Source organism: Leptinotarsa decemlineata, unplaced genomic scaffold, assembly GCF_025532065.1.
Source record: "Leptinotarsa decemlineata unplaced genomic scaffold, Ldec_3_MD MMD2_tig00000505_RagTag_RagTag, whole genome shotgun sequence".
Lineage (NCBI taxonomy): Eukaryota > Metazoa > Arthropoda > Insecta > Coleoptera > Chrysomelidae > Leptinotarsa > Leptinotarsa decemlineata.
Window position 1 is genome coordinate 20,114,038 of NW_027412549.1, and position 15,531 is coordinate 20,129,568.

Sequence of the window (15,531 nt, forward strand, 5' to 3'; positions counted from 1 at the left end):
TGCCTGTCTTTCCTAAATAACTTAAAATCATTAATTTTGATCAGATGATCCTGTATGTAAAAATATAAAAATTTTCCTGTATTATAATAATTTCACTTCAAAAAAATAAAAGGGGTGGGGGAAATTCAAGAAATGCACTGTATACAAGGTCGTGACAGAAAGGAATCTAACAGCATATTTTGGTTGTAGCTGAAATATGCATCTTATTTCCCTGATGATACTTTTGTTAGCGCTACAGAAAACGATAGACATTAATTTTTTAAAGTTCATGAGAGACTTCAATAACGTTCACCTCTATTTCAAGGCATGATGATACGAATAGAGTTTTTGTTGCTCACCCCGTACTATTTCATGGTGACAAGATAATGTTATGGGACTTGAAGTTAATTATCTTCGAATGTACAGGCATCAAGATTTTCCCAGCGACTCCGTTGCAATCTTCAAGTATAACAGGTATTGGAGTTATTTTTGTTTTGCTCAGCGTGAATTGCTGAAATCTCAGATCGACCTCAACAGTGGTTACCGAAAGTGAAGCGAACGAAGTGGAGATCGTCTCTGACGCCGACTGGAATAAAATTGGTGAGTGTTTTTATCATTTTTCTAAATGAATATTGAGTGGTTGAATTATATTGGTTGAGCTGAATTGAATTATTTGCAAATCGCGATTACTCATATTCTCTCAAATTTCGAATTGGAATTACTGAAATTTTAAAGTCTAAATTTCTTTCCGAAATTTTCAAAACCGACATCATTTTCGTATTATTCCTATATTTTTTTTATATTCCATATTTCTAAACATTGAGTGTATGGTATTCTTATTCACGTTCAGTCTTTTTTGATTTTATAACATTTTGTCTTCCATAGACTCGTAGGATATTTTTTTTATGTGAAAAAATTCACATCAATTATTCCAAAGATATTACAATTCGTGTAATGAATAACAGGTTCATGAAAGTAATTTTTGATGATATATTTGATAATCTCATTTCTTAATTGTCTCAGTATATGTCTTTCTCAGTCGATATTTCTAATTATATACGAATGATACAGACACATTTCAATCTTTATTGAAAGAAACGTGTACTTTCACTCGTTTTTTTGTGATTGATTCGGATGCTACTTGATGAAGTTCCATTGCATATAGAACAAGTAATACGTTGGGAAAGTTAGTTAAAAATAATAAAGACAAAACATCCAAACTCGAGAAATAAGGAGTAAATAAATTAAAGTGTGGAACATGCCCTAAGGTATATATTGGTCAAACTGGCAGAACGTTCAGGAATCGAATCCAGGAACATCATACGAAAAAAACAAATGCAACATATTCAAACCATCTTCTAGAAAAAAATCATATCTTTAACGAAGACTTCTAAATTTTGCACATAGAAAACAAGGGTTTGAAACAAAATCATTTGGAAGCATTAGATTTTACTAGATATGACTGGATTTGAATAGATCAACATTATTGAACTTCTTTTCCTAAAATCCCAGAAAGAATTATTATTCATGTAGATGTGAGGTAATATGCCTCAGGTGATCATAATTATGGTTACCTGTAGTATATGAATATTAGTGTAAGAAACAACTTGAAGTATTCAAATCACTTGACAAAGCTATTGTGCTAGCGAAACATGTTGTGATATATTTTTTAAATGAAGTTTGTGTAGATCAAATCGTGAGGTGCAGTTTTTCAAAATCTTTTCTCGTTGTTGATATGAATATGATATTGAAATAAAATGACGACACTGTGGCACAACTGTGATCTTATGGGTTGATTTGGTAACATGTCAACCTCAAACCACCCTATATCAACTTGAGAATTCACAAATCTAATTATACTACCCGCCATCAAAATTACTATTATCATCAAAGAAAAAGTTTGCCAAACTGTAGGAAAAATTACAAGAAAGCATTTGAGAACCAATAATTTATAAGTAGTATTTGGAACCTCTAACGTGAAATTGATCTATCGAAAATACTGTTGCCACACCAGAACTACTGTCCTCGACACTCATTTCGCTAACCAAGTTAGCATCATCAGGAGATGATGCTAACGTATATACTATACATTCACTCCAAATACAATATTACATGTGAATGAAAATGTTGTTATTCCAATAAATTAAAAAAAGTGAATATATAGGGTGTCCCATATAATAGAATAGAGTATATTTTTTTCATCACATTAACTGCAAAAGTACAATACTGCCGCCAGTAGTAAAAAGGCGGCAACTACAATTTTTAGTGATTTTCAGGTTTAACGGTCGGTAAGTTGGTGTGACCGTTTTCAACCTATATACGAAGTTTAAAAGCGGTAAAAGTAGTCAGTATAAATAAAAAAGGCGAATCAAATTGGCCGTAAGTTCGGAGCGTCATCATTTCAGGAAGTTAAAAGGCGGCAAGTAGTAAATATTTAGTGAGAAAGCGGTAACTACAGAAAATGTTGTCAATTACCGCCTCTTTATTACAACTCCTCGATTGATATATGTTAGATATATAGTTGGTGGTCAGTTCAGTAAATGAGTGAGTGCTGAGTGGGATTATTAATAAATAAAAATAGTGCAAAGAATACACTTCTATAAATAGTGCATTTTGCTGAAATAATATTTCACTATAATGTCGACAAGTAGAGGTCATCTTCTAGTGGCCTTAGCTAGAAATGAAAGCCTAATGTCTAACATTGTAAAGTGTAAATCAGCGAAAACAAATGAAAATGATGATCCTACTTTTTCTCCTCCGGACAAATCTTGTTACCGAAGTAGTTGTAGTAGTAGTTTTCACTCTTCAAATCTTCCTTGCACACGAAAGGAGCTGCAGGAATTACAAAATATCAATTGCGACAGTCCCAACACTTTTTCAACAAAATTTTCAACAAAATGATGACTTAGGTAAAAATCATTTTTTATATTACGAACTGATTATCTAATTGACACTCATTATTTCAAGATGTTGAATCTGATAAGATAACCGATTATACTGAAATTAGAGAAGTTATATTTGAAAGAACAACTTCAACGTTCGATCAGCTAGATGTTTCCAATGATATTCAAACAAATCCAATTGATGTTAATGGTAAGTTTAAAACATACTACTTGTGGTTTGGGGTGGTTATTATTAACAATATTTGCAGACAATAGTTGGAATATTGATATCAACAACATAAATGAATTCATTTATGTCCGAGAGAGTAAGGATGATAACAATTCAGGCGTCTTTAAATATGGTGAAAATGAGATATCATCAGGCTCAGCTATGATATTGAAGGATGCTAATTCATTTCCACATGAGCATGCACCATTTTTACCAGTCTCTAATGAGAATAGCAGGATTAACGTTATACAGCAGATTATAATAATACCGACACCAATCGCGAAAGTAGATTCTGAAGACCAATTCAATCAAGAACATATTATGGATCCCTCGAATAGTCTTTTATTGGTTACCAAAAAAGGTAAATCCAGAAAAAGGCGTACTCTTTCGACGCCACTCGATGCGAGAAAAAAAGCCAAAAAAGATGAAAAACGAAAAGTATATCACGTTAAACCTCCATGTTCAGTCAAATGTAGAAGAAAATGTATCTCGCATATAGATGAGAATAGGAGGATCCAGATAAATGATGAGTTCTGGCAAATGAAGTAACTAACAGAGTTGATGTTTCTGCTAGGAAAAATAGCTACACCTATCACATGAAGAATGAAAATGGGACCATTTTTCAAGTATGCAAACCATTCTTTCTGACTACCCTTGGTTTTAAGCCAAGCAACGACAAAGTTGTTCAGAACACTCTCAATATGTCTGTCAATCACCTTACGTTTACACGCAATTTGCGAGATTTGCGAATTTCGGTGAGGGAGGCGGAAAAATCATATGTATAACATGAAAAGTGCCTTTTCCTCCCTTGAATGATCAATGCCCTCCGCTACGCGACGAATACTTCATATCGGAAGTAAAGTGAAACTTTTCTCCCTTGTCATACAAATAGCTATCATTCAATCAGTATTACCTTTCAAGAAAGAAGCCTTCTACCAAAAAAACTGGACAGAACTAAGATACGGCTCCATATTGAATCATTTCACCCCTCAATCTCTCATTATCGTAGAGAACATGCTCCCAATAGACGGTATCTACCAAGTCATTTAACTTTTACATATATGTGTGGGAATTTAATGAGGATAATCCAAATTTTGAACGTTCATATGACGTAGGTATATAGAAATGTTTCGAAAGAACTCAATATTTCCTCTGCTAAACTTGGCCACGAAGAGTGTGATATTTGTGGAACATTTGATCAACACGAACACACTAAAGATAATCATCTGCAAGCAGATTGTACCACTTGTAATTCATACAGCTGTCATAAGGATAGAGCTAATAAATCCCGAGATCAGTATCGTAAAGATGCCAATATGATGAATAGACACATATCAGACGTGTGCTTCTCTGCGGATCTGCAGAAAGTCATAATGCTACCACGCATGGATCAATATAAAATTTTCCTATTTACCCCGAGAATCGTCTTATTCAATGAAAGTTTTGTTCCTGTAGGTGTACATCAACGTCAATTAAATCCCATTGCCATTTTATGGCACGAAGGAATTTCTGGAAGGAAGAAAGAAGACATAATCAGCAGCTTTTATGCATTTTTACTCAAAAACAGGGATACTACCACGATAACCCTCTGGTTAGACAACTGTTCGGCACTGAACAAAAATTGGTGTTTCTTCACGTTTCTGGTCTATATTGTTCATAATTGTACTGAGATTAGTGCAACACAAATTTACATGAAGTATTTCGAACGAGGACATACATTTATGAGCGCAGATAGTTTCCATCACCAGGTGGAACAAGCGATGAAGCGTTATGGAAATATTTATGACTTTAGTGATTTTGAAAAAGCAGTACAAGATGCAAATTCAAAAAAGGTGTCGATTATTTCCATGCAGCCAAAAGATTTTGCAAATTGGCTGGATTGCACTTCATAGGCCAAACTTGAAAAAATTAACCCTCGGCCATATTTGAAGAGCATAGTTCAGGTTTGTGCAACTAGGGGTAAGAATACCCTCAGATACTGGACGGATTTTGATGGTGAAGCAGTTGAATTGAATTTTTTAACAGCAAAATCAATTAAAACAGGTATAACAAAACCACAATTTCGAAGTGCCTTTCGTGGTATAACTCAAAATAAAAAAGATACCATCATAAAGAATTTATGTCCACTAATGCCGTAGAACAGGAAACAGTTCTGGCATAAAATGCCCGATTTGAACGTTGTTCAAGAATAAAAATTTTATATTAATTTTGTGTCTAATAAATTTATTTTCTTATATTTTGCGTTCATTTTATTCAAGTGATCTGAGAAATTCGGACAATGATTCTTATATTTGGTACTTGCCGCTTTTATATGTATAACGTAATACCCTACTTTTTGTCTATTATCAAAGTAGTTGAAACGGATGCATGTGATACAATGTAAATGTTACGTATCGCTCTAGGTTCCAAATTGTATCTACGTAGTTAAAACGATGCATGTGTTATAACTTCAATGTCTAAGGACACAAAGCAAAAATATACAGGGTGTCCCTAGACTTCCTCTTTTCCTCTCGGGAATGTATAGATGGGGTCAAAATATCACCAGTACTTCATATAACTTTTTTTCCTAAAATCCTTCGTTACCAAGTAACGGGCCCTCGAAGTTACAAAATAAAAAATGTTTTTCTTTGATAACTTTTCAAGTGAATATTCAAAATCATCCAAATTTTGGTAATTGACTAAACAAATGAATTCCGTCGATGAGCTTTCATGCAGGAGTCAGTTGTTTTGCTACAAAGTCAGGAACGGACTACCCCCGATGGTCCACACCCCAAAACTTTGAAATGACAGATATTTTTCAATATTTTTCAACAAATTAAGGTTACTTGGACAATTTTATGAATAAAAGTACTCGTGTGGAAAGCCGATCGGAGCAACGAGTCTTGATAAAAATGTATTTTCACTCGACGACATCAAACCCGCTCGTCCACCATTATTTGAAATGAATAATTATCAAAGCAGAAATAATAATGATAACGTTAATTCAACAACATTTATCCTGAGATGTCTACCATTATTCGAAAATATTAGTTTTTGAGGAAAATGGAAATGATAGGTAAAATATTCATAACGAATTTTTATAATGCAAACACGTTTAACTAACGAAACTCAAGAGCCTCAAGAGCAAACAGAAATGAAAAATCCGCTACAGAAACTGCTCGATATGACCACCTTCTCTCTCTATACATTTTCTTAGTCTGCGAAGACACCCTCTCTGTACTTGAAATAGCATTCCAGGGTCGTTTCGTATGGCTTCACAATGTAATGTTATTCTATTCAACAATGCATCTCTTGTGTGAATAGGTGTAGCGTAAACAAGGCTTTTTAGATGCCCCCACAGAAAGAAATCCAATGGATTTAAATCCAGAGACCGCGATGGCCATGAATATGGCCCACCTCTACCAATCCATCTATTTTGGAAAATATGGTTCAGATGGTCACGCACAATCAAACTAAAATGAGGAAGAGCGCCATCATGCATAAACCACATATCTCTCCGGGTTTGCAATGGAACATGTTCCAAAAGTCCATTCAAATCGTTCTGAATGAACTCCAAATAACGTTCTCCATTCAATCGGTCCTGTAGAACGAATGGTCCTATAAGATGGTTTCCTATGATACCAGCCCAAACATTCACGTTGAATTTTGTGTTTGGTGTTTGGTTTGCAATATCCCATGGGAATTTTCTTCGGCCTATATATGGAGATTATGAGAGTTGATAACTCCATCTCTACTGAAACCTGCTTCATCAGTGAATGAAACTCGATTAATAAAAGTCATATCCTCTCTTTGCCTATCCATGAACCAATTGGCATATTCCAGTCGTGCTGGAAAATCTTGAGGTGTCATGGCATGTACCTTCTGGATGTGAAATGGATGGAGCAGTTGTTCCCTAATTATTCTATGAATAGTGGACTTGGATGTATGGAACTGTTCTGATAGATTTCTGATGCTCATTGAAGGATCATCAGCGACGGCTTCCAAAATATTTTCCTCCAATACAACGGTACGTACAGTCCTAGGAGCGCCCTCACCACCTCGTACAGACGACGTACACCTCGTACAGACGACGAGCTTCTGCAGCATTACATTCATTGAATGTAAACTGTTCGGCCATATAAAAAAAATTCAAAATATCCTATAGAATATTGACAATACAATGATAGTCATATGACAACGCACCACTCAACAAAACAAAATCGCATTCCAGTTTCTCATTTTTTATCAAAACTTTCTAAAAGGTTTTTTTGTCAACATCTGTGGAAGAAATATTATTCCCTGGATATTTTTCACCTGATCATGTGCAGCCGTTTTTGTAGTTCATTCGTTTGCTTTTTATTAGTATAGTAAATATTTTTTCCGATGTGCGTTTTTTCAGCTAAATTTAGATTCGTGTTAAAGAATTTCTCCCATAAAATTATAATTATCAGTGAAACTCCTCAACAGTTTAGCTGTGAAGAAGAATTTGAAACATTCGAATGTTGAGTTTCATGAGATTCAGATAACTGATCGACACGAAACGTGATTATTCCACACGTATTATGTACATACAAAATATGGAATGAATTCGATATTTCATAGTAGAGTAGCTTGTTAGTTTAAAAACACCACGAATCTACAGAACTTGATATTTCTTTTGAAAAAATATCTGCTATCACAATTGTGACTTAAACTTCCATTTAGGTACTGTACTTTTTGTTTACGACTTCATTTTAGCATACTTTGTATTATTCCTGTTATAAATGTTGTTGAATTAACGTTATCATTATTATTTCTGCTTTGATAATTATTCATTTCAAATAATGGTGGACGAGCGGGTTTGATGTCGTCGAGTAGAACTACATTTTTATCAAGACTCGTTGCTCCGATAGACTTTCCACACGAGTACTTTTATTCATAAAATTGTCCAAGTAACCTTATTTTGTTGAAAAATATTGAAAAATATCTGTCATTTCAAAGTTTTGGGGTGTGGACCATCGGGGGTAGTTCGTTCCTGACTTTGTAGCAAAACAACTGACTCCTGCATGAAAGCTCGTCGACGGAATTCATTTGTTCAGTCAATAACCAAAATTTGGATGATTTTGAATATTCACTTGAAAAGTTATCAAAGAAAAACATTTTTCATTTTGTAACTTCGAGGGCCCGTAACTTGGTTACGAAGACTTTTAGGAAAAAAAGTTAAATGAAGTACTGGTGATATTTTGACCCCATCTATACATTCCCGAGAGGAAAAGAGGAAGTCCAGGGACACCCTGTATATTCCAGAACACAAACACTTCCATATTTTTCACTAACGAAACGAAATATTTTGAAGTTCTTTCATTTCTTTCGTGGCATAGCACAAAATCGTTTTTCGCCATTTTCTCAAAACTGTACTTATGGTAATTGCCGCCTTTTTGCTAGAGGCGGCAGAATAGTGGCAAGTCAAGACAAACAATAATAACAATATTTGAACGATAGTTATTGTTATACACGCTGATTACATCTTGAAAAATTATTATGGAAAATTAATAATAATAAAAAACACTTGTAACATATTGAAATATTAATGCCTCACAATTCAAATATTCGTCAATAGAATAGAAACAGTGCCTTTATAGTGAGTGCTCAACTATAGTCTTGAAATGGTTATAACTCAGACCAGTAATGTCTGTTAGTATTTTATTGCATTCATGTAAGTTGACTGAATTTCGAGCTGATAGATCCAGTCTATGAAATTGAGGCCTCAGGTGTGTACCTCTTCGAGTAGGGCTATTATGAAAGTCAGCATTTGTAAGGTACTAAGATGTTATAGAGCATGAAAATACATGGCAATAGTAGAATTCTCAGTTTTTGAAATAGAGGACGACAGTTTTTTCTGTGAGAAACATTGGTTATGATTCGGATTGCTATTTTTGCATACGAAAAGCTTCAATTGCATGTGAAGACTGACCCCATAAACGTACGTATGTCATATGTTAGGTAGCTGTTAAAAAGAAAAAAGTATGTCTGTGATACCATACTTTGACTGAGACACATTTTCAGCTGTCTCAGTAGAAATAGTTGTGTAGAAAGTTTTTTGCACAGACCAGCAACATGTGCCTCCCAATTTGAGATGTCATCAATTTTAAACCCCAATTGTTGTTGCTTCTTCGTTAGTTATCTATTTGTTGATATTATAATTTTCTGTGTCTTATCCCTGTTTAGTTTGATATAATTTGAAGTAAACCAAGTTTCAGCATCATTATCTGTTTTAGAACATAAGTCCATTAAGTATTTAACATTTGAGTCTGCTTCTACCGTTGATACATCATCTGCATAGCGAAAACATAAGGTTGAGAGTAAGAAATTCAAAATATCATTAATATATACCACAAAAAGAGTTGATCCCAGTATGAAGCCTTGTGGTACACCGTGTAAAATAGATCTACATGTGCTAGAATTTCCAGATGTATAAACAACTTGTTTTCTCCCACGCAAGTAGGTTTTCATTAGCTCTAAAGCTCCGCCACGTATCCCATAATATTTCAATTTACCTAGTAGGAGCTCATGATTTTCATTGTCAAAAGCCTTACTTAGATCACATAGAGTTAGAACAGACACCAACCCCTTTTCGATATTCTCTATTATTGTATCAACTATAGCCATCACAGCTTGGGTTATCGATTTGTTAGACCTAAATTCAAATTGATTTTTATTGAATACTGAATTCAAAAAAGAAATTGAGCGATCTTAAATTAGCATCTCCCAAAGATGGGAATGATAGAGATGGGTCTATAGTTATCTGGAATATTTGGATCACTCTTTTTGAATATGGGAATATTTTTTTGTAGAAAAATATCTGGAAAATTGAAGAGAATGTCCATATATCATATAAGTAGATGATTTCAATGTCGACGGGTCCTCTCATTTACGTAGAGATCCAGCCCTAGGCGTCATCCGTTTGGGCGTCGCGATATCGACAATCATTTTTTTGAATGGTAACCTAGATCTCTCAATTTTTTTTTGGATTCTGCATTCAGCCATATATCACACTTATGATTTTCTGATGAATGAAAGGCAATTTCATTGTACTTTTATCATAAAGAGGGTCATGAATAAGTCAAAATAAATGCAATAATGAGAGTTTCATAAAATTCATTCATCAGTTATAATTGCATTGCCTATTCATTTCCATCAAGTTGTGTGTTTCTGTGAAATCGCAATAAATACAAATTAAAATAAATTCAAATTAGCAAAAAATATTTTACTTTGACCATAACTCGACCATCATGATAATAACAAAAACAATTAGTTATAACATTGAATGTTCGAACTACCTTCTTTGGCGTAGAATACACATGTTGCATCTTTTTAGTAATTCTCCATACGTGACAGCGGAAAGCATCTCTCTCGAGCTGAACATGGTATTGAACCCTTATTTCCAATTCATTTCTTCTATTATTATGCGGAAGTGCCCCTTCTTGTTAAAACCACATATTCAGTTGAGTTTGTATTGGTAAATTTTCCAAGAGATTGGGACGCACATGTTGGAGGAAAATCAAGTACCTCTCCCCATTGAGAATTCCTTCGAGAAAAATGAGGTGCTATCAAATAACCAATAATGATTCCGCACCAAACATTAACCCCCGCAGACTCGTTACTTGCATCCAATGAGGGTTCACGTCAGACTAATAGTGACAATTATGTTTGTTTATTCTACCGTTGTTATGGAAACGGCTTTCAACACTGCATAATATTTTGTTCATTAACTTATCATCATCATGAACACGGGTGGATAACTATGCAAGTAATTGAAAATAAAGCATGAAGAGTATTCCTGACGTAGTCTTTGAACCAGATATATTTTGTATGGATTGAATTCATTTTTGACAAAATACGTTGTATGGCCCACTTTATGATATTGTTACGTTTTTTCTCGTGGGTTGACCAATAATTGACTACACTGAACAATCAAATTCAACTTTGTTTCACTTTGAATACAACTAACACTTCAACTAAAGATTTGACTGTTATTTGAATGTATATCGCATTACTAGATCACTTCGCGTACCGCACTGTAGCTTCCACTTGACTGTGTACTTGACTGTCTCGATATGCCCGCCGCTAGCGTTTAAATATCGTGATCGAACATCGTAGAATTTTCGCCGAAGTTCTTGCTGCTTCTCGAGCGGCAGGGAACATTGGGCATTCCCGCGCTTTTAGCTACGCCACGTTTGGTTCGTGGTTACCAGTAGCGGAAGGCGTTACTTTCTTTCGGGCGTGATTTACAACAATATGCATTTGAATTACTTTACATTTCCAGTATTCAAGGAAAACTACAAGTGTGCAATATGGCTGGACTCCGAATTTGATGCAGGATCCAAAAACAAATTGAAAAATCTAGTATTTGAAAAAATTGGCGTCGGTGTCGCGACCCCCTAACCGATAACGCCTAGTGCTGGATATCTACGTGAATAAGAGATCCCTTTTACATCAAAATCATCTACTTTCACAAAATATGGATATTCTCATTCATTTTCTAGATATTTGCCGCTGAGTTTTACATGGGACACCCTGTCTAGTTACTACAATATAATAATATCTGGTGTAATCGATGGAACACGATAACGGAAACTGTACGAGTATATTGTGTAATTTATTATTCACAAACTATGTGATAAAATCGTCTGATACTTGACGAAAATCCATAAAGTATTCAAGTGAAACTTTTTGTGAGATTCTCACTAACCAGTTTTACAAAAATGCAATAGGTGTTTCGCTACACGCTAGCTACTTCAGGCGCGTCTATACACCTGAATAGCGAAATATGTGTAACGTTTTTGTGATGTGGTTCTGTAAATATCTCACAACGAAGTGATTCTTTGAATATCTCACAAAGAAGTGGTTCTAGAATATTCGCAAGCTATAGTTACATATATAATCTATTTATAGCTGCCATCCGTATAAAACTGTGAAACATTTATTATTTGTTTGTTTGTTGAATTTAAAATTAACTATGGTTTGATAATTTCGTTGATATAATTTCAGTTTCGATAATTCTTTAATAATCATTGAATAAATCATTCCTACCTATTTACTGATTATATAATTTTTGAATTTCCAGATCTTCAAGCATTTTCGATATGGATACGAAATCTGACTACTTCGAAGATATTTCTGTTCTGCTACAACAAGCATTGAAAATAAACAACAAAACAGAAACTGATTTGAAACAAGATATTCAAATTCTCAGAAAATGGATGGAAAGCCAAACACATCTGCCTGAAATACCCAGTGAGTAATACTGTGCAATTTATAAGGATATATAACATGTTTTGAATGTGATTTAATGAACTTTACGACGACTCTGATGGGAGTGAGGTCAAGACCAATTACTTACAAAATAATAATGTTGTTATTTCCATCTGTTTTTTCAAAAACAGTGAACTACCAGAATACTAACGCCGATTTATTTTTAGCCATGGAAATTCCGTTTTTTATTGATGAATATTTTTTGGTTCAGATTGAAGGAAACAGTGTCTAAGTGGGTTGAGCAATATGAATGAAATAACTGAAAATCAATTCATATGGTAATTGAAAGAATACATCTTCACTAGCAATTGATGATGAATAACTCCGGCACATCGGCATAAGTTAGAATAAACGTCTTTCCTGTGTAACATGTGAATAGAATTTATGCAGTGAAATTCTCTGATTTTCCCTTTTTTTTTTGGTGTCATCGTTATCCACTATTTTGGTCCTTAGCCTCGTGTTCTGAATAGACAATATTGATGCCATGTAACGATGCAAAATGATCCCAATTCCAATTGGATACATTCTTACGAAAAGAATATCTGGTCAAAGTGGGGATCGAACTCACGACCTTTGGCTTATGAGTTGACAAGTCAACACTGCATCAATTTACTGCTGATTACCGGTATTTACTGATTACCGCTATATACTGATGATTTTTAAGGAGAAACTCTAACCCCATGGAGGAAAGGAAGAATTGTCCATACAATAATACAGTCATACAAAACGGGGCAAGATATCAGAGTCGAACAGTATTATTGTTAAAATATATCATTTGAAGCACTCTTTGATGAAAAAAACGTTGTGAGGTTATTTATATTGGAAATTGAGACTAGAAATTTCGTAATTCGGCCACCCTATTTCAGATATTCTGAAATGAATGATTATTGGAGAGCGAAATCGTTTGCAATAAATGAATGGTGATTTCAAAGGTATGAAACGGAAGCATTTCCTTTCATGAATGAGGTAATGCTGATACAAGTTTCATTAAGAAGAATAGCATGGAAAGGGGTCAAAATCGGTGAACGAGCAGGCCATTCCGCTTATCAATTCACATGCCTGGGTTTGTCTAAATCCAACCAATCTCTTACAGGCGTGAAAAATGTGAAAGCACACCATCTAGTTGAAAAATGAGTAGATTTTTCATTTCATTTTGATATATGGGACCAACAATTTGATTAGCCATTATTCCTGCCGCATTCATTTATTCAGGCGTTTGTGTGTAACCTTTTCAAAAAATATGTGGATGTTTGGGTTCATATCGGACCAATATTGCACCTTTTGGCGATTTACATTTCCGTTTGGCAAAAAAATACAGTTGTCACTAAAACAGTTTCGAAATTCGTTCGGACATCAACTCACAAAACTGCAATCTTTTGTCAGGGTTATATTCATTCAATTCATGTAATATCTTCAATTTATAGTGGTGAAATTTATATGTTTTGTGATATTTTTCGACAGTGGCTCCTAAGATATCATTCTCACTGATGTCATGGATTGAAGGGGGTTATTCAAGATTTTTTTTTGTGTCTCTAATGAGAGCTTCTCTAACGCTAGCTACTTTTTCAGTTGTTCGAAACTCTTCAACCAATTAGATAAATACATAGATAAATATACTTTATTGTCCAAGAATTGATACCCATTGACAAATAGATATGAATATATGTATACATATATAAAAAATATAAATAACTAAAACAGTAATTGAAGAAAAGAATATGTCAAATATATTTGTCAAAGAACTAAACCTTGCAAATAAACCATCCATCTAATTAACACATACAAATATTATTGTGAAATAAAAACAAGAACAAAAGTGTAATAATAATAGTAATAAAAACATGATCATTAATATATATTGTAAAGCTTATTTTGACAGAACACTGAGAATATTTATAATTTGCCATCGTGATATTTCTGCAGGGTATAATAAGCTTTCACGAGCAGTATATTTTTGATCGACTTTCTGAAACGTCACTGTTTTGTTATATCCCTAACTACCCGTGGTAAATAGTTGAATATTTTTTTTCTTCGTACATGATAGAATATTTTGTTTAACTCAATCTGGGTATTGGCAGATGGATATTTGATACTATTGTATCTTTTGTTGTGAATTCTATGTGCCAGGAGAATCGCCATATCTCTTATGAATCAGGCAAACAAATTCAGGAATGAGGATGCTGAATAGAGTGGGGGTTCAGTATTCAACGAAAAGTTGTCTACAACTATCCCTATTGTTTGCCGTACATAAAAACCGCAAAGATCTCTTTTACAACATGAAGACCGGATTCAATAGTTGTTTACTACCGAATCTCCAAAATGCAAAATTATATATCCTAGATGAGACTCTACTAGCGCAAAGTATGTCAATCTAGCAGTGAAAATATCAAGTTCATTGGAAACGATTCTGTCATTAATTGATCCAGAAGCCGATTTTGTGTATGAAGATGTGATATGTTCCCTAAATTTCAACTTATTATCAATATGCAAACCAAGAAATCTAGTGCAAAGCGTTTCTTCTATGATCCTCCAATATCGGCTGTAGCAATATCGTTGATATATAATAGGGGTGAAATAGGCCCTAGAACAATTTGTACTATACTGAAAATCACAGTTTCATAATTTGTCGATAGCTGAAAATCACAGTTTCATAATTTGTCGATAGCAAAATCTATGTGGCAGACTGATGTGGCAATTGGAAGAGAACGACATGAGGACCAAAATAAGAAACAAGGTCACTGATTACCGGAAGGAAATGAAGTGCATTAAGCGCCAGAAGAGCAGGGGTTTGAGGAACTCCTGAAGCTGTGAGCCATAAAATACATAGAAAAGCCATGAGTCAATTATTGATTTAGGCCTGAGCCGTAACAATGAGGAGGCTTGTGACATTAATTCGACAATAAGCAATGAATTTTGAGGAAAAATGTCAAGCGAAATATCAACGAATTGAGTACTTACCAATTATGGGAAAAGTAGATCAACCATTGGGAGAATAATGAGTATATGAAATATTTATTAGTTGTTCATTGAAAAAGAAAGTAATACAAATCATGAAATTATGAAACAATGAAAATTATTTGGCGTTCCGGAGCAACTTCATTGACTCCAGTGGCGCATTTGCTTTTTAAGCAGCAGGAAAACCTGGAAAAACCTGCAGCAACACATCAT

The 15,531-nt window shown here is 34.3% G+C and overlaps 1 protein-coding gene across 2 annotated transcripts in view; it reads left to right on the forward strand.

Moving 5' to 3' along the window:
- The first annotated feature begins 390 nt into the window (after window positions 1-390).
- Window positions 391-15,531, forward strand: part of LOC111503319 (alpha-tocopherol transfer protein) — a 31,448-nt gene continuing 16,307 nt past the window's right edge. Inside the window, exons 1-2 of one of the 2 annotated variants that reach the window (XM_074174153.1) lie at window positions 391-579; window positions 12,176-12,345. In XM_074174153.1, the coding sequence (XP_074030254.1) occupies window positions 12,195-12,345 (151 nt within the window). In that variant the 5' untranslated portion in view covers window positions 391-579; window positions 12,176-12,194. Of the gene's footprint in view, window positions 580-2,976; window positions 3,073-12,175; window positions 12,346-15,531 lie in introns of those variants that run through there. The other variant, XM_074174154.1, reaches the window with a different exon arrangement.